Here is a 25,147-nt window from a genome sequence, read left to right as displayed (position 1 = left end):
CATGATCTCATGGTTTTGTGAGTTCAAGCCCTGCATCAGGCTCTGCACTGGCCATGTGGAGCCTGCTTGGGATTCTCTCTCTCTCTCTCTCTCTCTCTCTCTCTCTCTCTCTCTCTCCATCTCTTTCTGCCCTCCCCTACGCACGCTGTCTCTCTCTCAAAATAAATAAACTTAAAAAGAAATTTTTTTAAATAACAACTTTTGACACCTACTAAGCATAGAACATGATGGTAATTCTTACAAGTGCTTATATTACCTGGCTGTCCTTGATTATGTGATTTTCTTCACATTTTCCCCCCTCCCTGCCCCTGTTTTTCTCTCTTCAAAAGTTTAAACCATGGGAAAGCTTCCTTTGCAGCCCCAAGCATTTTGAATTTTTTTTTTTTTACTTTCCTCAACATTAGAATTATTGGTCCAAATCATATCTTTGAGACTGTATCAATCTTTTACAGTCTGTGTCACCTGTACGGATAGGTGCTATGGAATTACATAGTAAAGCCACGTGAGAAGTGGATTTATGAAAACGCGCTCCTAGATGCCCAGCCAAAAAAAGGAGAAAAAGTATGAAGAGAGAAAAGAAAGAGGAGATTAGTGATGCAAAAGGCTCTGGGGTGCCTTTTCTCTAGTGACAGCATGCAGTGAAATAACATTGAGTCAGAGAAAGTTAATCAGCCTCAGTTCCTGCGTGTCTCAGCTAGTGTGAGTGCTTACAGTGCCGAGTGTGAACCTGGTTGTTGAGGGATACTAATTCTTTGTTCACCTAGGCCCCTCTTGCAAACCCAAACCCAAACCCAGCTTCATCCGGTACTCACCAAATGAACTATGACCTTTCCTACCACCAAGGAAAAGGCGGTCTGGATCAGACATATGGCGGGGCAAAATGTTGGCCACCAGTGGATATCTTCAAAATACGCTTTTAAGGGTAATTTAGACTATATGTGATTTCCACCTTGCACCCTGATCCTAATTGTTACGAAATTACATTTCCAAAGTCAGTGGAAATACATATTTATGAGACCTGCACTCCTTTCTGTTATCACGGTTATCAGGAGCACATGGTCACTGTCACCCTAAATTCCTTCCCCTCTTAGTTTCTGAACCTCCACTGGGTAGTTCAGGGTTAGACCAGGAGCAGCAGTTCTTTAATCTGGTATTCAGTTTTCAAGATGAAAATGGTGGCAGGGTGGAGGGGACGGACTGGCCAATTCCAGATGCTCTTCTCAGAGGTTATAAACTTACAAGACTTAAGAAAGGTGCAGCACCTTCTTAAGGGTGATAGCACAGCTTCTTAATATCCCTTCTTAAAGGGATAGCACAGCTTCTAATCAGTTGGAAAAGATGATCAGCCCCAGCGGACATCGGCCATAAACCTGCAGCTCACATCCCTCCCTAATGGTGGAACTCTTACTGCCTCACTCTGCTTCTGGAACTTTCCAGATCTGTGGTATCCTTTCACCTTATCCGGTCCAGTTCAACAATAGAAGTAGTCCTGATCCCGTTTCCTTTTACCTGTACTCAAATATTGTTGTTTCCAGCACACTCGTACCTGGGAGTTTATAAATTTTCTAACACATTTATATTGTCTGGATACCTGAAGAGTTACTTCACCTCGGAGGTTTGAAATCAGATGCATGCTTTCAAGGCTGTGTGCCAAGCGTAAGGCCTCTCCGGCTGAGTCTCCATGGTAACACAGTGAGAGAGTCTAGTGATTGTGTGTCTGTGACCACAGGCATGGATTTTCCCATGTGAATGACTGGTGTTTGCTCATGTGCTGCTCTTTCCAGGTCTTTCCTCAGGTCTTTCAAAGTTGTCTGCTTTCTTCGTGATACTAATTTAGCCTTTCATCCCATCCCAAACACCTCCTTTCTTTCACTGTAGAATAACCTGGTTTTGTGTGAGTTTAATGTTTCAGTACTATCTAAAGGTGTTTGTGTTGGACATGTCTCTGATCTCACTTGGTTATTAGCTTCAGAAGAGTTATTTTACTTACTTCATGATACCTGGAATGTATTTTTCTGTACAAAGTGGGACATTGATACTCTATTGTTATTTTTTGTCTGCCTGCCCAATTTAGCAATGAGGCCATATTGCAAGTGTTTCATAAAAACATTTCATCAAAAATATTTTAAAATCATTCAGCAAGTTTTTTATCAGGATAAAGAGCAAAAGAGAAGAAAAGTCTCCTTTAGAGTAAAATATTGAAGCTTTCTATCCTGACACTTTACAACCCATCCTCAGGTTTTCATTGGTGTAGTGAACGCTTTTTTTGTTGAAAAGATAATTTGTAATACTCTGTGCACCTTCCCTATTACTGGCACTGCACATGATACAAAGTGCTGGGGGTTTAAAAAACGGGGTATGGTGGACACCTATTGTTTTTCAAAGCTTGTTATTATAAAGCATAATTGAGCACTTTATGGTTTTCCAAGGACGGATCTTTTGAGCCACCCCACATGTCTTAGGGTGAATTTCTTGTACCCACCAGTAAATCGTTCAGGATGTGAATACTGATTTTTTTTTTTTTAAGCAGAAGTAAACGTTGCTTTTAAAAAGTGCCAGGACCTTGTTCGAGTATGCACTGTAAATTGAACCACTGGCAATAGAACAAGGATCAAATAAACACTGAAGACTACAGTTCATGCAAACAACAGAATTTTACCCCCAAATCCCATAATCATACCTTTCAGTAATACATAAACCACCGCCAAGTTGTTTGAGTGTTTCATGTTCATTTTCTCTGCCCTCCCTCTACGTTGTCAGTCATCTGGAGGAATACATAATAAGAGCAAGGACACAGTAATCTACACACAGGTTATTATTGGCATCTTATTAACGAAGAATATTTGTAGAACTATTTTGTAAGCAACTTAAAGTAGCACGAAAACCAGATCTTCATCTACAAATGAGGACTATTTCACAAGAATGTTATTGGTTTAAAATACCAGCTGTATGGTATTTAAACATCTGGAAAAGCATTTTTACATGTGTGCAACATCTGGGTAAATAGATCTGCTAAAAATTAAGTAGCCCTCACACGAGAAATTAAGCAAGCGAATAAAGACGTCCTTTTTCTTATGTTTCATTCTCTGTGTTTCATTCTCTGTGCTGTGAAAGGATGATGTTCTGTCCTTAAATAAGGAAAATGAATTGAGAAATGCAGTATCTAAGAAATAGAGAAACAAGTTAGGTGGGGGAGGGGGAGAAATTAGTCTCAAAGATAGTAACAGATTTATAGGGAGAAACCTTAGTTTTGCTTTTATTTCCACATACGTGTGCTTTACATCATACATGATCAATTCCTTGAACATAAATTGTAAGTAAATATACTCAAACTTACATATTTGGAATGTTACTAATAATTCCCATAGCTGTGATAGTTTTTAAAAAAAAATTTTTTTAACGTTTATTTATTTTTGGGACAGAGACATACAGAGCATGAACGGGGGAGGGGCAGAGAGAGAGGGAGACATAGAATCGGAAGCAGGCTCCAGGCTCTGAGCCATCAGCCCAGAGCCCGACGCGGGGCTCGAACTCACGGACCGTGAGATCGTGACCTGAGCTGAAGTCGGATGCTTAACCGACTGAGCCACCCAGGCGCCCCATGGGATAGTTTTTTAAGTACGTACTAGCTGTGTTAACTTCCTTTTTATCAGCCTCCTCACCTAGGAAATAGGAATCGCAACAGTATCTGCTGCTCAGATTTGGTTTAAGAATTAAGTGCTGTTCGGGGCGCCTGGGTGGCTCAGTTGGTTGGGTGACCCACTTGGGTTCAGGTCATGATCTCGCGGTCCGTGAGTTCGAGCCCCACGTCGGGCTCTGTGTTGATGGCTCAGAGCCTGGAGCCTATTTCAGATTCTGTGTCTCCGCCTCTCTGTACCCCTCCCCCGTTCATGCTCTGTGTCCCTCTGTCTCTCAATAATAAATAAACGGTAAAAAAAAAGGTTTTTTTAATAAAAATTTAAAAAAAGAATTAAATGCTGTTCTACACTAAAGATCAGCAGACGACAGCCCACAGGCCAAATTGAGCTCCCTGTCTGTACTGTACCACTTGTACACTTGTGGTGTACAAAAGCAAAGATTGGCTTTTATATTTTTTAAGCGATCGAAAAAAAAATCAAGAATGATGTTTCTTGACACTTGAAAATTTTGTGAAATTCACATTTTCGCGTCCAAGACAAAGTTTTGTCGGAACCCGGCCACACTCCTGCATTTACGTATTGTCTATAAACGCTTTCCTGCCACGTTGGCAGAGTTGAACAGTTGCATCTGCGACCCTGTGGCCTGCAAAGCCTAAAATATTTACTATCCAGCCCTGTACTGAAAAACTTGCCCACCCTTCTCTATGCTAAAGTGCTTTGAAAATGGCTGACATATATTTGTACTAAACAAATGTTATTTTCATGAAAAGTATTAAATGTTAAGTAAAATAAACAATATCACTCATAACCGAAAACCCATGTCAGAGTCTGAAAACAGTCATCATATATTATCCCTCAAAATCATACTAAAAAAAAACTATTAATTGCATGACAAATCATTTATGGCTTGAAAATGTAAAATGACCTTAGGAATATAATGTACCGAACTCATTTCACAAGGGGCTTATTTTCAGAATGGCTTTTAAAAATAATTTGATATTTATTTGTTTGTTTGTTTGTTTGTTTTTGAGAGGGGGAGAGAGAATCCCAAGCAGACCCCACACTGTTAGTGCATAGCCCGACACAGGGCTCAAACCCATGAACCATGAGATCATGACCTGAGCCAAAGTCAAGAGTCAGATGTTCAACCGACTGAGCTACCCAGGTGCCCCTCAGAATGTTTTATACATTCCTTGTGGAAAACTGTTATGCCATCAGCTTACACATCCTCTCTCCTTAATTTTGTCATATGACGAATTCTTCTGTTTACTGTTGTCCTTCAGTTCCAAACTTACTCTGATTCCCTATCTTAATTCTCCATTTTTACCCACTGTCTAATCCCTCTCAGTGGAAATTCTAGCCATTGTCCTGCATTCTCTGAAGGGTAGAAGGAGAATCTGAAGGGTGGGGACCAAGAGTTGTGACACAAACTTCGGAGTGTACGTGATCACAAAGAGGCCAGGTCAAGCGGTACCCCATTGAGAAGGGCTCAAAAATGCAGTCCGCACAAGTCCTTCGAGCTTATCTCTTAGGTCACACGACAAACCAAATTCTTCTCTTAGCATCAATGTCACCCTGTTGTATTTGCCAAAGAATCAGGCAACAACATGTTTCTGGGCCAAACTGACCCATCTATAAAAACATTTTGAGGCACTAAAGAAAATATTTTACCAAATTGGTTTAGATTCTTTTATTTTATCCCTGTTTTCTCTAGACAGACTTTCCTGGCATGACTGATACACCAGGAATTTTGCCCAGATTCAGTCTGATGTACGGATGTGTATGTAATTGATTTGTGTAGATGGGTCAAATCTCCCTCAGACCTTTTTAGGCTATTCAGGGTTCCCAAGCTGAGTTGTATCATCTGAGCCGGTTTCCTTTTCGGTCTCTTACCCCTGCATCCCCGTAGCCTGTTTCTGTTTCTCTTTATCCACCGTCTCCAGCAGTTTGGCCAAGTTACCGTTCACATCAACTGTAGAATCAGAAAGTGGACAAGCGCAAAAAAAGCTGACATTCAGACACACTTTGCTCTTTGTGACACCTCTAGAACAGTTAGCAAAAGACGAGTTCGGGTTGAGCTATGACTTAAGTTCGCCAAGCTGGCTAGCACAGAAAACCGAGTTGGCCTTAAGGAAAAGAGACCCGGTGGGAATTTGTAATAAAGTAGAACTGTTTTATTAAGTTAGAAATATCAAGGCATTTTAATCGGATTTCAAACATGCTCCAGAAAACCTCTTTGAGACCCTCAACATTCAAAGTGACAAAAATTGGGAAAAATTCAAATGGTTAATAACTTCATTATGTAAAGGGTTTATACAAACCCATAACTAAACATTCAGAGCAAAAAACGAGCAGTTTTCATTAGCAAAGACGTGAGCAGACAATTCACCAAAAGGGAAAATACTTCCAGTGAGTAAATCTACTGGAAAATGTTCTACCTCACTGATATTCAAAGAAATTCAAAGCCAGACATTGAGTTGTCATTTTTTTCACCCTGTCATTTGATGTGTCCTTTCATGCCATGTGGAATTTGACACAAAAAAGATTTTGAAAGGATAGAACTCTCTTCTTGAGAGGGAATAGTAAAATGAATTCACACCCTACGACAGGGTGCCTAAGTTCATTCACCCTCTCTAGAAAGCTATTTGACCATCTGTCACCAAGAACCTCAAATTTTATAATGTACTTTGATATGCTGTTAATAAAGAAAATTATCACTATGAAAATCTGTATACAAAGTTGTAAATTATAATGTTATTTATATTAGTGCAAACAGAGTGTTTTACAGTAGGGATTTGGTAAAGCTCACTGTAACTTTATGAAGCTATTTAAATACGAATTTTAAAACACAGAAAAATGTGTAGGATATAATGTTGAAAGCAAAATATAGGATATATTTTATATACAAAATAATCACAGTTATTTGTTTTTTTCTTTTTAATGTTTATTTTTGAGACAGAGAGAGACAGAGCATGAATGGGGGAGGGTCAAAGAGAGAGGGAGACACAGAATCCGAAACAGGCTCCAGGCTCCGAGCTGTCAGCACAGAGCCCGACGCCGGGCTCGAACTCACGGACCGTGAGATCGTGATCTGAGCCACCCAGGCGCCCCTTGTTTGTTTGTTAAGTAGGCTCCACACTCAGCCTGGAGTCCAACACGGGGCTTGAACTCATGACCCTGAGATCAGGACCTGAGCTAAGAGCAAGAGTAGGATGCTTAACTAAGAGAGGGAGAGAGAGAGAGAGAGGAGAGGGACTGAGCCCCCAGGTGTCCCTAATCATAGTCTTTTAAAATTACACTGTGTAAGGGACGCCTGGGTGGCTCAGTTGGTTAAGCGGCCGACTTCGGCTTCAGGTCATGATCTCACGGTCCGTGAGTTCGAGCCCCGTGTCGGGCTCTGGGCTGACAGCTCAGAGCCTGGAGCCTGTTTCAGATTCTGTGTCTCCCTCTCTCTGACCCTCCCCCGTTCATGCTCTGTCTCTCTCTGTCTCAAAAATAAATAAACGTTAAAATAAATAAATAAATAAAATTTTAAAAAAATTACACTGTGTAATATAGTTGCCACAGGTCTCACATGACTAATTTTTAAATAAGATTTAAAAATTTTGTCCTCCATCGCATCAGCCACCCTTCAAGTGCTCAGTGGCAACATGTCAGTGGTGGCTTCTAAATCGCATAGTGCAGGTCCAAAGATGACCTTCCATTATCTCAGAAAGTTTGTTTAGACAGCGCTGATACAAAATAACCCCTAAAGCTGCATAGTTCAAAGACCGGAAAAAGTTAAAATTAGAAGAAAAAAAAAAGTTTTCGGTGGGCATTTCAACCATGGAATTTCTTCCTTTTTCCTGTTCTTTTAGTTTTTTTAATTTTCTGCCATGACCATATTAATTTTATAATGGAAAATAAGTCACTGGGCCTTATTTTAAATACTTTTTTTTAAGTATTGAAAATGGGGGCACCTGGGGGGCTTGGTCGGTTAAGTGTCCAACTTTGGCTCAGGTCATGATCTTACAGTTCATGGGTTCAAGCCCTGCTTCAGGCTCTGACACCTCAGAGCCCGTAGCCTGCTTCGGATTCTGTGTCTCCCTCTCTCTCTTCGCCTCCCCCACTCACACTCTGTCTCTCGAAAATGAACAAACATTTAAAAAAAATTTTTTTAAGTGTGGAAAATAAGTACAAGGATAGCTTGGGGAAAGCCAACTAAAATTTTCTCTCTAGAGTTATTTCTGTTGCTGCTGTTAACCTTCAGGTCAGATCAGAATTTCAGAAACTTAGGTCCTTAGGGAATGGGGCACCGTGGAATTGGTTGGTATTCAGTCTTGGAAAAGTTTGCACACACCCATAATTCAGAATTCCCTTACCAGCATTTCCTCTGCCATGCTTCACAGTTCCACACAAGTGGGTTACAAATGGAGTCTTTTGGTCTTAACCTGTGCTCTGGAGCCAACATGAAACACTCACTGTGTCTTATCAGTGATGCACAAAGAAAAGAAGAATCATTAGTGTCTCTGGAAATCATCTGTATTTTCTTCTTGGTTTCCATTTTCAGTTTGTATCTGGTTCCGGCTAAATCTAGCAAAGAAGTACCAAGTGGACCTTCAGTAAATGAGCTGTTTCTACACACACAATGACCTTGATGAAGTGTGAACATAGGCGCATTCAGTCGGGTTGTGCCTCTGGATTCTTGACACATGCTGATGGATCCACGAGGGTGCAGGGTTAGAGTCCAGCCCCTCAGTGTCAGCCACATTCTGTAGGTCTGTCTGGTTGTTGCCTGGGCTCTTTCGATGGCTGCCCCAGTGCATGGCCACCAAGTTGGTTGTTGCTGAAATATTTTATGTGAATGGGGACATAACCCAAGGAGTTAATGATAAGTTGGAATGCTGAATAAGTTATTGTTCTGTCTATACTCTGCAAGTAAATCTGTATCTTAATTATGCAAAAATTTGTAAGTCTTTTCCAGTTAGCTCTAGTGAAAACAAAGAAATGACAGTCATCAGCTTAAGCAAGTTTGAAACGTGGGAGTTACTTATCTTCATGAGATTTAAGCCAGAAGAAATGCCCAACGAACCAGCTAAGGGAGATTATCTGGTGCCTCGATACTTAGTAGGGGACAAGGAGTCACAATGAAAGTGACAGCCTATGTGATGTAAGTTTGTGGTATAATAGAGCAATTTTTAAGAAGCATGGGAGGACAGCTGCTTTTGGCCATGAGATATCATGTCAGAGAGCAAGGAGTTGGTGATCTCTCCTGACCTGCTCGTGGAACCACCCCAAGACAGTGACACAGGCTATTGCGTGTGGATGGAGTACAAGAAAGATAGGAGGAAGGTCAATGAATTGAAAAGTCAATGACGTGAATACTCAAGGCATTAAATATTGAAATCGTCAGTCAGTGAGGGGTATTACAAGAGAAGGGATTTATGTGTATAAATCAAGGATAGACATTGGCTCACTGGCACGTAAGCATAACATTAGTAGGGTAATGGAACATAGTGTAGTTATAAGTAGAAAGATCAACGTGCTGTAAAATATTCTTTGCAAGGAATAGTCTTTGCTACTTGGTCACTAGATGAACTTTCTTATCTTCTCTCAGTGTCTAGGACCATGGGCTTCCACATCAGAGGGGTTAAACATTTGTCGTGTTTGCTTTTGCCCACGTTGAGGCCCTGCGTTCTCTTTAGTCTGAGAGTGTGACTGCCTCTTGTCCGTTCCCTCCAGAGTCTCTTTCACCCACTCTGGTTTCCATCACTTCACTTCATTCACAAGCTCCGTCTAATCACCTGGAAACCTCAGCCCAGGAGGTGCCAAGCAAATGCACTCTCTCTCTTTGCTTCTCTAAACATCCTGTGCGGTAGACTACTTTGACTCACAGGCACAAATTACAATATTAAAACCTTCAGGATCTGTCTTCCAGCCCGGAGAGTATGCCAGAAGTGGATCTCAAATAATCACTTGCAAAGATTTGCAAAGACTAAGAAAATTATGGAGGAAGTTACATCTGTCCGGCTGTGCTTAGTATCCTTATTATTTCTATTCCTGTCATCTGATTTAGATAGCAGAAGTAGGAAGGCCAGGCGCTGACTTTAATTATTTGTCATTCCAACTGTTCTGTTTATATGTTGTATCCATTTTCTTGGTTTGCGGTGGGGTTGAGGGTATTGAACATTTTTCAACATTTTGAAGATACTCCCCCTTTAACGTATGGACAATGTTAGGAAGAAACATTCTCTAAGTGAGCAGTTGGCAGAAACCTGAATGATTTTTCAGTTTCTTATAAACCACATTTTTCTGGATTTGAAAGCATGGTTAGAATAACTTCGTGCAATTCCAGGGAATAGAAAGATTTCAGTGGATTTACAGTTTGACCAAGGATTTGAGGTAAGCGCATCACCTTCCCAAGAGGTTCCTATGTAGCAATTTTGCCGTCTCTGATAGTGGCCGTCATTGCAAGCTGTTGTGTGCCGGGGTCACGGCTAAGCACTTGGCACGCATTGTCTCCTTCTGTCCTCTCAAACGTTGAGAGATAATAAGGAAACTGAGGTCCAGTCAGTTGTCCAAGGTCATACCAGTATTGGAGGCAGAGCCATGTTTCAAACTGAGGTCTCCAGCCCACAGCTCTGGCCCTTCCCTCCTCGCCCCCCACCCCACAACAGGAGCTTGGCACAGAATGTGTTTTGAATTCTCGTGGCACCGACATCAGATAGGACACCTAACAACATGATCCTGCTGCAGGTACAAAGTCAAACTACCAGGCTTTTTCCTCAGTCATCAAGGGAGGAAAGAAATATGCAGAGGACCAGCTTGCAGATGTTTTTTCATAAGGCTTTGGAGTCCCTGTCTTTTGAGTTGTTGCATGTATACACCCAGTTGACACGTATCAATGAAATACCTGACAGAACATTTCCTAATTCCTTGTTAAAGACGTTAATCTTTCAGAGTATTCATTGTTTAAAAAAAGGGGGGGGGGTGCAATATTTGATAAGCTCCAAATGATTGTTTTAATTCACATTTTACATTATCATGGATCGTGTTAAAACTAGTTTTGTTTAAAATAGTGACCTTTAATAAGGCTAATTTACTCTCAAATGAGTTACATCTGAGAAGAAACAGTGACGCTCGTCAGAGCAATTCAAAGTGAAGAACCATATTTAAAACGTAGTGTTGTATGAATTCCTGAAGCATAAAGTCCTACATTGTGACAATCTCCTTTCCAGATCAATTTCAGAAGCAGAAACGGTGCCAGTCAGAAGGTCCCCAGGGTAGGGTCCCTGGGCTCCACATGTCCCAACATGTGCCAGTAGACGGAAAGAAGCCCCATGAGCTCCTGGGCGTGACAGTGGAGTGTAGGTGTGTGGCCAGCAGATGTCTGAACCTGTAACTCTGCACATCCGGGTTTAAAAATATTGTGAAGCACAATAAATGTGTGGCCCCCGCCCCCGCCTTAGCTGAACAATCAGTTACATTGCAGACATCTTCATGCTCTGTAGATCTGTGCCTCACTCCTGTAAGCCGAGTGTCTGGCTTTGGCCTTTTTCACAGAAAGCTCAAGGACCACAGAAGTGGGCACACAAGTTATGAACACAGAATCATAGTCACCTGACCAGTTTCTGGCGTTTATTAGTGTGTTTGTGGATCACTCAGATCGTCTGTATCTCTGATACCAAAGGGCTCCTCTGGGCCCTGGAGAGTTCATCCCCATTTCTGCAGGGTACACGGAACCTCGGGGGCCAGGTGAGAGAACTGATGGGTGACTAGCATCCCTCAGTGGCAGTTTGACAGTCTGCAGGTTTACATCTTCAGTGATTTAGTTTTGCATTTAAAATCTGCGTTCTAGATTGTATGGGGAATATAAATCAATGTGGTTTATCAACCCATTGGTAAGAGGGAAAACTACCAGCAGGGAGAGGCAGGCGGGTGGATGGCTTGTATCCTGGGCAAGAGTTAAGGGTCTTAAACATAAGTGAATCTTGTGGGAAGAAGATGGATGTGTTGGCCAAGTAATCAGGAGTTGCAGACGTTCTAGAAATGGGCGTTCAGACCTCTGGTGTGGTGCTGACTTTTGCCAAAGGGAGATGCCAGCTGGGCAGAGGGGAAGCGAGGAGAGCAATAGCCCACTGAGAGAACGTCTGCTCTCCACGGGCAGCAGGACCGCAAAGGCTACAGATGTGAAATCGTGTCCCTTCAGGCCCACTGGTAGTTGTTCATGCAGAGATTTGGGCCAGGTCATAGCCCGAAGAAAGCCAGCTTCCAGTTGGGTTCTTGGGCCGCATCCCCTGGATCCGGCCTTTTCCTCCGTGGGAGGGATGTTTGTCCTTGAGCCAGAAGGAAATCAGTGACTCCTACCTCCAGGCAAATAACTGCATCTCAGTAAGCTGCACTTAAGTTGTCTGCTGGGGTTTCCCATTGGACTTTACTGCCTGCCAACACAGAAAACAAGCAGGACTGCAGACCCAGCAGGTTGTTTTAGGAGCGACAGAGGCTCAGGCACACGTGTCCTTCACAGAACTTGGCGTGTTCGGAACATCCCAGCCCCCACCCTAAGATACAAACAAGGAGGACACATTTTTCACATTCTCAAGGAGGAGAATCTTCTTCATGCTCAAGTTACAGAGATCAGAAGCTCTGGTGAAGTATTCCCTACAGAAATCCCACAAATCTCTTCTCCAAGGGTGGTGGGTTCAAATTCTCCTGGGCTTTGCTTTTGTTCCCCTTTCCTCCTAGTAATCTCTCCTTCATCTAGATTCCACTCAAAACTGCCTTTGCTTTTAAGTCTTGCTCCTCCAGACCTTTCCTTCTCGTGTGACCCTAACCTCTTGCGTTTACCACTCTTCCGGGCCCATCCCGTGGACCTGTAAGCACGCGCGCACCATCCCTCCTCTCTTTGTACACCCTCCAACACCCCTTCATTCCCAGCTTCTAGCAAATGCTGTGTGTGTCCAGGAATTGTGTGTGCAGGGGTGAGGGTGGCAGGCCAATCCAAGGGGGCAGGGGAGCTCAGGAAGGATTTCTTGGGGGAAGTCCTGTTGATCTGGGCCTTGAAGGATTACCGGTGAGGACTGCATTACCGGCTACAGGTCAGCCACCCTTGTGTGACCGCTGTGACATGGAGCCCATTTTTGTGGAGAAGAGGACTCGCGTAGCAGTTCAGACAGAAGATGAGCGGCAGGGTCAGGCTGTGCTAAGTGGTGAATGCCGGAATGAGGACCTCAGGGCCTTTCCCTGGAGGCAGCGTTAGTCCTGTGTTAACAGGGGGGTTGCGTAAAACAGCAGCATTTTCTGGAGATTGGGGTTCTCGAGGATCAGTTGGAAGTACTGAAGATTGGGCGTGTAAGACCCCTGGCTGGTGGTTTGGACAGGGATTTTTCGGATGATCTTGCAGAGAAGACACTCAGCGGTCACATTTTTCTGCCTGTGATTACAAAGTGGGGATCTGGTAGCCTGTCCTCCCAGGGCCCCAGGTAGGGGTGAGTGCTTTTCAGTTTAAGACTCCGCCCCTGGATGGGTGCCAGCCTGGAGGGGGCAGGGAGGGGGGAAATAGTAACTCACCCAATCGGCATTGTCTTAGCTCTTTTAGGCTCCTGTAACAAAACACCACAGGTGGATGGCTTATAAACAACCACCATTTATATCAGTCCCGGAGGCCGGGAGGTCCAAGATCAAAGCGAGAGCAGTTGTGGTGTTTGGTGAGGGCCTGCTCCCTGGTTAACAGAGGACTGTCTTCTCCCTGTGTCCTCACAGGGCAAGAGGGGTGAGGGAGCTCCCCAGCATCTCTCTTATAGGGGCACTGATCCCACTCGCCTCCTGTTGGCCCCATATCCTAACATCATCACATTAGGGGTGAGGATTTTACTTTTCCGAGGGCATTGATTGCATTCTTGAGAGTTCAGTTCTCGTGACCTAATCAGCTCCAAAAGGCTCCACCTCCTAAAACCGTCACATCAGGGGTTAGGGTTCCGATATCTGAATTTTGGAGAAACGCTTTGACGCTATATCAAGTGTGGTCTGGGCCACACTTACTTTGGTCAGGGTGACTGCACAGAGACCAACCGGCCACCGAGCGCACTCATTGCCTGTCCCCAGGTGTCTCTTCCCATCCCCGTGGGGCTGCAGAGACCAGGCAGGACCTGGCAGGCCCGTCGCTCTTTGCTCCCTGCATTCCAGCTTTGTCGCCTGCATCAGGTTACACTTCACTGGGAAGGACACTTGCTTTCAGCTTTGGAGTAGTGGGTGGGGGTGACCAGAAGTCCAGAGTCTTTTTCGGTCTTAGGCCTAGGTCAGGCCCACCCCGTTAGCAAGGAGCCCTGTGTTTGGAACAGTAAAACCTTTACTAGTGTCCCTTTTGACTCAGCTGGTTAAGACCCCAAGAGCAGGGGAGTGTGACGTGTACCTCCCCCAAGACTGCCTTTGAACCCGTCTTTAGAGGTGAACAAAACTGCACTGTTTCTCCCCGTCGGCCTTGCCCAGGCCTCCCACGTTGCTGTTTTGTTCTCCTCCTTGCAACCCCAGGCCCGGGCAAATCACTAAAAAGTTAGTGCCACCGAGCCTCCTGGCCCACACTGTCCCCTCCCAGGTTGCAGTTCACAGAACGAAGTGGATGAGGCCTCATCTTCTGCAGGTTCCACTGCCTTGTGAAGCATGGATGTATGCAAATCTCGTTTAGTTCATTTAGGATTTAGTCCAGGGGCTTTGATGTATAGATTTGTAGATATCCACCCCCGCACCCCCCCCCCCCATGGCACGGAGGAGGGGGGAAGATAAGGAATTTTCACCATGGAACGAAAAGCAACTTACTGCGTGAAGTCCAGATCTTAACTGGGAAGAATAAAAAGAATGAAGGTGGCGTGGTTAGGTTTTCATCACAGGACTTGCCCTTCTCGCTGCAAGAACGGAATCTGGTGCTGTCCTGCCTCTGTAAGCCCTCTGCACCTTGCAGCTCCGGCAGCGTGCTGTGCATATCCCAGCAGCGTCCCCTGGCAGCTTGCTGCAAACGCAAAACCTCAGGCCTCACCTGTGCTGAATCAGAATCTACGTTTGTTTGTTTTTAAGTTTATTTATTTTGAGAGAGAGAAAGTGCCAGTGGGGGAGGAGCAGAGAGCGAGAATCCCAAGCAGGCTCAGCGTTGTCAGCGCAGAGCCCAACATGGGGCTCGATCTCACGAACCGTGAGATCAGGGCCTGAGCCGACGTCCAGTGCTTAATGGACTGAGCCACAAAGGCGCCCCCAGAATCCACGTTTGAACAGGGTCCCCTGTTTGTTAGTAACATACATCAAGGTGAAGGCGCTTTCTGCAGCCCCATGCTTCGCAAAGCTCAGCCTGCACACAGAGTCCGAGTTAACACAGATTCCCGGGGCCCATGCTGAGATGGAGTTTGTAGACCCGAGTCAAAGGTACAGTGTTACGCTGCTGGTCAGCTGCCCACTTGGTTGGTCTGCAGCTTTTCCCTGAATCCGAAGCTCCAGCCAAGTAGCAAAGAGCAGCCCCCAGCTGCACGCACAGGCAAAGCTTCAGGGAAGCAGCCCGATCAGTGGCCCTGCTTCCAGAGTGGCCCTGAGTGCGGCTGCACCGGACACAGGAACGACCGTCTAGGCAAGGCATCTCTGGAACACGGCGCTGGGCTGGGTCCACTATCCTGGCCGCTATCCTGCAGGCTGGTGCAGGGTCCCCTCCCAGCAGACTCCGCCCAGAGCCTGGGAGCTCCAGCCAGTTCAGTCTTGAAACTCTTAGATCCCTGGACCGCTCCTCCCTTTTCCTGTCTTCTCAAAGCATCTAGCCCCTTGCCTTTGAAGGATTCCAACCAGAAAGGCCCAAAGAGAGCCTGTCCCTGGGGATTCCATCCCCTCCCTCCTAGAGAATGCTAACTATAAGAACTATTTCTAATGGAAACTCACTGGTTGATGCCAGTGTGCACATGCCCACCTTGTAAACAGGGCTTCTGTAAGGACCACAGTATACCTTTCTAGATTTTCTCTAGCTCTAAGGGAAAAAAAAGGTAACTCTCGCATCACAGATGTCACTATTTAATTAATCTTCTTTAGGTTTTTAAAAAATTCTTTTAGTTCTTATTAGGGCCTTTGCTATTCATCAATCCTGAAATTTTCAGCCTATAAAATCCCAGGCTCTGAGATACCATTTCTCAGTAAATACTGTTCCCAGGGTTTTAAATTTTACCACTGGTGATGGTAATCAGTAAAAGGCATATAGATAGAAAAATACTATTTTTAGAAAACATGTATGTAATTTATATAAAAGGGAAATGTATGTACTGAAATAAACATTGCCCCTTGAGCCATGAAGTCATCTTTCATTGTATCAGACCCATGGTGCATCAGTATTTAAATATTTCAATAGGCATGAAGTTTAAAGGTTGAAGAAATTGGCGATCATGGGGTTTACAAGAGTTGGTAAAGATCTGTTTTGGCAAAGCATGTCTTTCCAACTTGATTTGAATTGGTGCACTTGACAGAAGGAAAGAGCAAGACATATTCAGGATCTAGAAAATTTTCCTTGGTGAGCCGGGTTTCCTGGAGATTTCCTGGAACTACAGTCAAAGGGTTATGCAGAAGAGTGTGCTTGGCCTTTGTAACCCTGCACTCGGAAACTTAGGGAACCTTCTACATCAGGAAGGCAGACTCTGAGGAGAAAATACTAACAGCTTGAACTCCTAGTCTTCATGGTCAGCCCTGAAATATTTGTTCATTCATCTCCTTTTAGAAATTTGGGAGGGTGGTATATCCAGATATATCAACTGGAAGTATTTTATATACCAAAAAAACACAGCTCGAACTAGCTTAAAAGCCAAAGGATACTAATTGGCTGATATTACTGAAAATCCAGAGGCAGAACCAAGTTCAGGCATGGTTTGACCAAGGAGTTAAAACCAGGTGAGCAGGACCTGGTTTCTTTCTCTGTTTCAAGACGGTTGCTCGAAATTCCTGAGGCTACCTGAGTCATCATCCATGAAATCAAGGCGCTCTCTTCGAGAGCTCCCAGAAAAAGTCCTGGGGTTGATGGGACCCGTTGAACTGCTTAGGTAAATTCATGACCGTAAAGCAGAGACAAGTAGTTCCAAGTGATGTGGGCCTGAACCAAGCTGGCTGCCATGGGAATAGGATGCTTTGGATTAAACCACCAGGCACCCATAGGTCGCTGGGTGACTTAGAGGGCATTTTCACCCCCCGTGAGCAGTGGAGGGAGGCTCAACCCCAGGCAGGTGTCTTCATTGCCAGAAACTCGGTCATCACACGTAGCACTAAATCAGGGGGCTGGAAAGAATCACCTGTGTGTCCAGGAAGACGTGTTCTCATACACCAAGGCTTTTATATCCCCAGAGAAAGGAGGACCTCCCGTATCTGCCTTTGTCTGTGACCTGGGGGGGGAATGACTTAGAGGTGAGTGTGTCTGTGGGAGGAAGAGCTGGTCACCTGCTGGTCAACCTGAGAGTTTACTTAATAAAGGAGCCAACGCAAGGCATGAACCTTTTGCATGTAAATCCTGATAACAGCAACTACAGTCCAGCCCTAGGCTACAAGAGTTGAATGTGTACAGAAGATGTGTTGGACTTCCAAAACAAACACTTCACAGATTGAGTAATCACATAATTCATGCCTTGTTTTTCTGATGGTTTTTTTTTTTTCAGAACCGAATGGAGGAAAGCAAAGCACTCTTTAGAACAATTATCACATATCCCTGGTTCCAGAACTCCTCGGTTATTCTATTCTTAAACAAGAAAGATCTTCTAGAGGAGAAAATTATGTATTCCCACCTAGTTGACTACTTCCCAGAATATGATGGTAAGTCAGTGCTCTTCAGCCAGCCCAGTAGCTGGGGATCCGTCTTGCCCCCCAAGCAATGCAAGAGCTGATGCAGCAGCTTACTGTTGCTGCCTTGTGCATGCGTGATTGATGAAGTACAAATTATTGTTGGCCTTGCCCCGTAACCACCTGAAATGTTTCAATTCCCTGACAATGCTGAAAGTTATAGCCAAAGAAAGCAACTTACATGTTTTGAAATAAGTGTATCAGAAGAGGGAACAGCCCCACAGTTTTGACCAATCATGTATCAATCATTACAGTTGGCTCTTTCTTTCGGCAACAGCTGGCTCTTGCCTCTCTATGGAAAGAGAACACAGTTTTGTGACAAGAACCCATGCTCTGAAATCACTCTACCCAGGTTGGCATCCAAGTTTTGACACCTCGTATTGCTAGAACCATGATGAAGTCACTTAATTTCCCTGAACGGTAGGACCAAACTCATGCAGTCGTCTTACAGGCTCTAACAGAGATAACATATGTACGACATTTTTAGCATGATACCTGACACATGGCGAGTGTTGGAAAATATTTATCTGGGGGAGGGGGGAAGGTGCTGCATGGCCTGATGCAATCCTATCATCCTTCGGGATGGCACCGACCCCTTGAACTCTTCCTGTAGTGCTTAGAATCCATAACACCCACATCAGTACCCCAATGGCTTTGCATTATTTCCTTACTTATAAGCACTCCTTATAAACAGATCTTGCCTACCCAGCTAGAGTGTGAAATCGTCAATGACTAGATAGGACACCCAGCCATTCCGAGAAATAGTTGTTGACCGGTAACAAAATGCATCCACACCAAGCCACTCTGAAACAAGTCAAAGAGTCACAGCCACCACCTGAAAGAGCTTTTATGACAGGATACACACACATCTCCCCATACATACTGCAGTCTAGATGAAGAGTGGCAAACTGTGGCCTGCCACCTGTTTTTATAAAGAAAGTTTTATTGAAACAGCCACACCCTGTTCATTTACACACAGTTTTTATGCTTTTAACAGCAGAATTGAGTAGCTGTGACAGACTCGTCCACAAAACCTAAAATATTTACTCTCTGGCCCTCTTTTAATTGAAGTATAGTTGACACATAACGTTACATTAGTTTCAGGTGTACAACGTAGTGATTGGACAAGTCTGTATGTTGTGCTGTGCTCACAAGTGTGGCTGCCATCTGTCCCCATACAGCATTGGTGACTGTATTTCCCTACCATTGACTGTGTTCTCTTTGCTGCGCCTGTGATCCCTGGACCTCATTCCACAGCTAGAAGCCTGAATCTCCCTCCCCCCTTTTGTCATTTTCCCCACCTCCCCCATCTGCCTGCTCTCTGGCAGCCATCAGTTGTTAGTATTTATGGGTCTGTTTCTCCCTTTTGTTTATTCATTTGTTTTGTTTTTTAGATTCCATACAAGTTAAATCATATACTATTTGTCTCTCTCTGACTTACATCACTTAGCATTATACTCTCGAGGTCCGTCCATGTTGTCTCAATGGCACTGTCTCATCTTTTATTATGGCTGCATAGTATTCCTGTGTGTGTGTGTGTGTGTGTGTGTGTGTGTGTGTGTGTGTATCCATTTGTCTTTTATTATGTCTCATCTTTTATTATGGCTGCATAGTATTCCTCTGTGTACACACACACACACACACACACACACACATCTCCCTTATCCATTTGTCTATTGATGGACACTTACATTCCTTCTGTATCTTGGCTATTGTAAACAATACTGCTATAAACATAGGTGTGCATGTGTGTCTTCACATTGTTTTCACTTTTGCCAGGATTACGGATCATATGGTAATTCTATTTTTAATTTTTTTGAGGAGTTTCCATACTGTTTTCCACAGTGGTTACACCAGTCTGTATTCCCACCAACAGAGCACAAGGGTTCCTTTTTCTCCACATCTTCGCCAACACTTGTTCCTTGGGTTTTTATTTTACCCATTGTGACTAGTGTGAGGTGATATCTCGGTGTGGTTTTAATTTTTATGTACCTGTTGGAAAAATGTCTATTCGGGTCCTCTGTCCATTTTTAATCAGATTAACTGTGTTGTTAGTGTTGAGTTGTGTAAGTTCTTTATATATTTTGGATATTCAACTCTTATCAAACGTATCATTTGTTTTACGGTTTTAGGTCTCACATTTAGGTCTTCAATCCATTTTGAGTTTATTTTTGTATGTGATGGAAGAAAGTGGTCCAGTTTCATTATTTTTCATGTAGCTGTCCAGTTTTCCCAGCACCGTTCATTAAAGAGACTGTCTTCTCCACATTGTGTATTCTTGCCCCCTCCATCATAGAATAATTGATCATATAAGCATGGGTTTATTTCTGGGCTCTCCATTCCATTGATCTATGTATATGATTTTGTGCTAGTACCATAGTGTTGTGATTACTAGTTTTTTTTTTTAATTTTTTTTTTTAGTGTTTTATTTTATTTTTGAGACAGAGAGAGACAGAGCATGAGCGGGGGAGGGTTAGAGAGACAGGGAGACACAGAATCCAAAGCAGGCTCCAGTCTCTGAGCTGTCAGCACAGAGCCTGACGCGGGGCTCGAACTCACAGACGGCGAGATCGTGACCTGAGCCAAAGTCGGAAGTTCAACTGACTGAGCCACCCAGGCGCCCCGTGATTACTACAGTTTTGTAGTAGATCTTGAAATTTGGGATTGTGATACCTCCAGCTTTGTTCTTGTTCCTCTCGATTGCTTTGGCTATTCAGGGTCTTTTGTGGTTCCATACAAATTTTAGGATTGGTTGTACTATTTCTGTGAAAAATGCTCTTGGTATTATGATAGGGATTTTCTGGAATCTGTCGATTGCTCTGGGTAGTATGGACTTTTTAATGATACTAATTTTTCCAATCCATAGGCATGGAAAATTTTTCATTTGTTTGTGTTATCTTCAGTTTGTTTCATCAGTTTTATAGTTTTCAGAGTACAGATCTTTCACCTTCTTGGTTCATTTTATTCCTGGGTATTTTCTTATTTGGGGCTCAACTGTCAATAGGATTGTTTTCTTCATTTCACTTTCTGCTACTACGTCATTAGTGTATAGAAACGCAACTAACTTTTGTGTATTAATTTCGTATCCTGAAACTTTACTTATGACTTCTAGTAGTTTTTTGTAAAGTCTTTGGGGTTTTCTCTGTAAAGAAATACAGTGTATAGGAGCACCTGGTTGAGCGACTGACTCTTGTTTTAGCACAAATCATGATCCCAGGGTCGTGGGATCGAGCCCTGAGTCCTGAGAATCCGAGCTTGGGACTCTCTCTCTCTCCCTCTGCCCCTCTCCCATGCATATAGTCTTGCTGTTTCTAAAAATTAAAACAATAAAGGTTTTATTAAAAAATACAGTGTACACATAGTGACAGTTTAACTTCTTCCTTACCAGTTTGCATGCCTTTTATTCTTTTTTCTTGTCTGATTACTGTGTCTAGTACTTGGAGTACTGTATTGAATGAAAGTAGTGAGAGTGAACATCCTGATCTTCGGGAAAATGTTTTTCCCTATTGAGTGTGACACTAGCTGTGGGTTTTTCTTATGTGGCCTTTATTATCTCGAGGTATGTTCCCTCTAAGGTAACTTTGTTGAGGATTTTCATCATGAACAGATGTTGAATTTTGTCAAATGCTTTTGATGCATCTCTTGAGATGATCATATAGTTTTTATCTTTCATTTTGTTAATGGGTTGTATCACATTGATTGTGAATATTGAACCACCTTTGGATCCCTGGAATGAATCCCATGTGACCATGGTGAATGATCCTTTTAGTGTATTATTCAAAGTGGTTTGCTAATATTTTGCTGATTGTTGCATTTAAGTTCATCAGAGAGATTGGCCTGTAGGGTTTTTTGGGTTTGTTTTTTGTTTTTGTAGTGTAACTGGTTTGGGTAGGAGGGTAATGCTGACCTTGTAGAATGTATCTGGAAGCTTTCCTTCCTCTCTGATTTTTGTAATAGATGGATATAGCCAATTCAGAATAGATACTAATTCTTTTTTAAATGTTTGGTGGAATTCACCTGTGAAACCACCTGGACTTTTGTTTGTTGGGACATATTTGATTACCAGTTCCATTCTGTTACTAGCAATTGATCTGTTCAGATTTTCTATTTCATCCTGATTCAGTTTTGGAAGATTGTATGTTTTTAAAAATTTATCTATTCTAGATTGTCCAGTTTATTGATATATAATTTTTTGTAGTAGTCTCTTACATTCCTTTGTATTTCTGTGGTTGGTTGTTACTTCTCTTTATTTCTAGATGAGTTTGACTAAAGGTTTATCAATTTTGTTTATTTTTTTAGTCTCTATTTCATTTATTTCTGATCTGATGTTTATTATGTCCTTCCTTCTAATCTCAGGCTTTTTTGTTCTTTTTCTAGTTCCTATAGGTATAATGTCAGATTGTTTGAGATTCTTGTTTCTTGAGGTATGTCTGTATCATTACAAATTTCACTCTTAGAACTGCTGCATATCAAAGATTTTGGAACTTTGTGTTTTCATTTTCATTTGTCTCCATGTATTTTTTAATTTGCTCTTGGATTTCTTTGTTGGCCCATGGGTTGTTTAGTACCATGTTGTTTAGCCTCTGTGTGTTTATGTTTTTTCCAGTTTTTTTCTTACTATTGATTTCTAGTTTCATACCATTCTGGTCAGAAAAGATGCATGATATGATTCTAATCTTCTTAAATTTATTGAGACTTGTCTCCTGAAGAATGTCCCATGTGCATTTTGTTGGTTTTGGATAGAATTTCTATATCTTGTCTAATATGTCATTCAAAGACATGGTCTCCTTATTGATTTTCTGCCTGGATTGTGTATTCATTGATGTACATGGGTTTCAGAGACCCTTAGTATCATTTTATTACTGTCAGTTTCTCTCTTTATGTCATTAATATTTGCTTTCTGTATTTAGGTGCTCCAGTGTTGGGTGCATAAATATTTACAATTTTTTTTGTCCTCTTGATGGGTTAACCCCTTTACCATTATATAATGCTCTCTTTGTCTCTTGTTACAGCCTTTGTTTTAAAATGTATTTTTTATCTGATATATGTATTGGTACTCTAGCTTTGTTTTTTTTTTAACTTTCATTTGTATGGAGTATCTTTATCCAGCTGTTCACATTCAGTCTGTATGTGTCTTTAGGTCTGATGTGAGTCTCTTGTGGGCAGCATTAAGAGGGGTCGTGTTTTTTTTTTCTCCGTTCTGCCACCCTATGTCTTTTGATGGAGAATTTAGACCATTTATATTTAAAATAATTGTTGATAGGTAGTTACTTACTGCCATTTTGTTAATTGTTTTGTTTGGTTGTTTTTGTAATTCTTCTCCGTTCCTTTCTTCTGCTCTTGCTCTCTTGTGATGACTCTCTGTAGTGTTATGCTTGGCTTTCTTTTTATTTTTTGTGTATCTATATTATAGGCTTTGGGCATGCAGTTACAGGATTCCTATAACACCCTAAGTGTATAGCAGTCTGTGTCAAGGTGACGGTCGTTGAAGTTTGAACACATTGTAAGAGAACTTTTTTACTTCCCCCTCCACATTTTATGTAAATATTCTCTCATTTTATATCTTTTTATTCATAATTTTCTTCTAATTATACCCTTTTCCACCTAAATCTCTTTAACATTTCTTGTAAGGCCATTTTATTTTTAAAAATTTTTTTTTCAACGTTTATTTATTTTTGGGACAGAGAGAGACAGAGCATGAACAGGGGAGGGGCAGAGAGAGAAGGAGACACAGAATCGGAAACAGGCTCCAGGCTCTGAGCCATCAGCCCAGAGCCTGACGCGGGGCTCGAACTCACGGACCGCGAGATCGTGACCTGGCTGAAGTCGGACGCTTAACCGACTGTGCCACCCAGGTGCCCCTGTAAGGCCATTTTAGTAGTGATGAATTCCTTTACCTTTTGCTTGTCTGGGAAACTCAGTATCTCTCCTTCAATTCTGCATGATAACTTCACTGGTTAGAGTATTCTTGGTTGTAGGGTTTTTTTTATTCCTTTTAGCACTCTGACTATATCATGCCCCTTACTTCCAGCCTGCCATGTTTCTGCTGAAAAATCATGTGATAGACTTATGGGGTTTACCTTGTATATTGCTTTTTGCTTCTCTCTTGCTGCTTTTAAAATTCTCTTTAACCATTGACATTTAACTACTGTGTTTGTGGGCCTCCTTGTATTCATCTTATTTGGGACTCTCTGTGCTTTCTGACCCTAAGTATCTGTTTTTTTTCTCAGGTTGGGGAAGTGTTCAACTTTTACTTCTTCACATAAGCTGCCCACCCCTTTCTTTTCCCCTTCTGGTGCCCTATAATGCAAATGTACGTTTGCTTGATGTTGTCCAAGAGATCCTTTAACCTATCCTCATTTAAAAATTTTTTTCTTTCTACTGTTCAGTATATGTGCTTACCATCACCGTGTCTTCCTCATCACTAATTTGCTTTTCTGCATACACGTATTTACTATTGATTCCCTCTAGTGTATTTTTCACTTTTGTTATTGTATTCTCCAATTCTGGTTGATTTTTTTAAAATAGTTCTTCTTGTTAAAGCTCTGAGTTCTTCCAGTCTTCTAAGGCAGTGAGCATGTTTATGATGCTTTATTTTTTTTCATTTTTAATATGAAATTTATTGTCAACTTAGTTTCCGTACAACACCCAGTGCCCATCACCCACTTCCCCCTCCCTTCCACCCCCCCCCCCATCAATCCTCAGTTTATTCTCAGTTTTTAAGAATCTCTTATGGTTTGCCTCCCTCCCTCTCTAACTTTTTTTTCCCCCTTCCCCTCCCCATGGTCTTAAGTTTCTCAGGATCCACATAAGAGTGAAAACATATGGTACCTGTCTGTCTCTGTATGACTTATTTCACTTAGCATAACACTCTCCAGTCCCATCCACGTTGCTACAGAAGGCCAGATTTCCTTCTTTCTCCTTGCCACGTAGTATTCCATTGTGTATATAAACCACAATTTCTTTATCCATTCATCAGTTGATGGACATTTATGCTCTTTCCATAATTTGGCTGTTGTTGAAAGTGCTGCTATAAACGTTGGGGTACAAGTGCCCCTATGTATCAGCACTCCTGTATCCCTTGGATTAGTTTCTAGCAGTGCTACTGCTGGGTCATAGGGTAGATCTATTTTTAATTTTTTAAGGAACCTCCACACTGTTTTCCAGAATGGCTGCACCAGTTTGCATTCCCACCAACAGTGCAAGAGGGTTCCCGTTTCTGCACATCCTCTGCAGCATCTATGACACTTACTTTAGTATATGTGCTGCCAAAGCGAGCACTATGACCGTTACTTTAAACTCTTTATCAGGCCTAGTGTTCATCTTGATTTCACTTTAGGTCTTTTCCTTAGCTTTTGTCTTCTTCTTTTGTTCGGAGCATATTCTTCTGTCTCCTCTTTGTGTTTGACTTTGTCTGTTTCCATGAAGTAGGCGGAACAGCTACAGTAGATGGAATAGTCTTGTACGTGGTCGTCCCCTGTGTAGACTGTGTGTGCCTGCTGACTTTGGAAGGAGCTCTGGGTGGCATGAGCTGGGGATTCCAGAGCACCTCATGCTGGGGTTGCCCTGGTGGTATAGCCGGCCTCTCCATACAGGCAGCACCATAGCAGAACAAAGCTGAAATGAGTGTAAGCTGGGGGATCCCGGGGCTTTCCACACAAAGGGTGCCTTGGCAGGACAGTTAAATC

General features: G+C 42.7%; 1 protein-coding gene across 2 annotated transcripts in view; it reads left to right on the top strand.

The window, feature by feature from the left end:
- Positions 1–25,147, top strand: part of LOC122474691 (guanine nucleotide-binding protein G(q) subunit alpha) — a 319,763-nt gene that overhangs the window by 282,811 nt on the left and 11,805 nt on the right. For both annotated transcript variants that reach the window (XM_043565730.1, XM_043565731.1), the window contains exon 6: positions 17,279–17,432. In XM_043565730.1, the coding sequence (XP_043421665.1) occupies positions 17,279–17,432 (154 nt within the window). The remainder of the gene's footprint in view (positions 1–17,278; positions 17,433–25,147) is intronic.

Source organism: Prionailurus bengalensis, chromosome D4, assembly GCF_016509475.1.
Source record: "Prionailurus bengalensis isolate Pbe53 chromosome D4, Fcat_Pben_1.1_paternal_pri, whole genome shotgun sequence".
NCBI classification, from domain to species: domain Eukaryota; kingdom Metazoa; phylum Chordata; class Mammalia; order Carnivora; family Felidae; genus Prionailurus; species Prionailurus bengalensis.
Note: the sequence above shows the minus strand (reverse complement) of the source record. Positions and strands in the feature narration are given on the sequence as shown.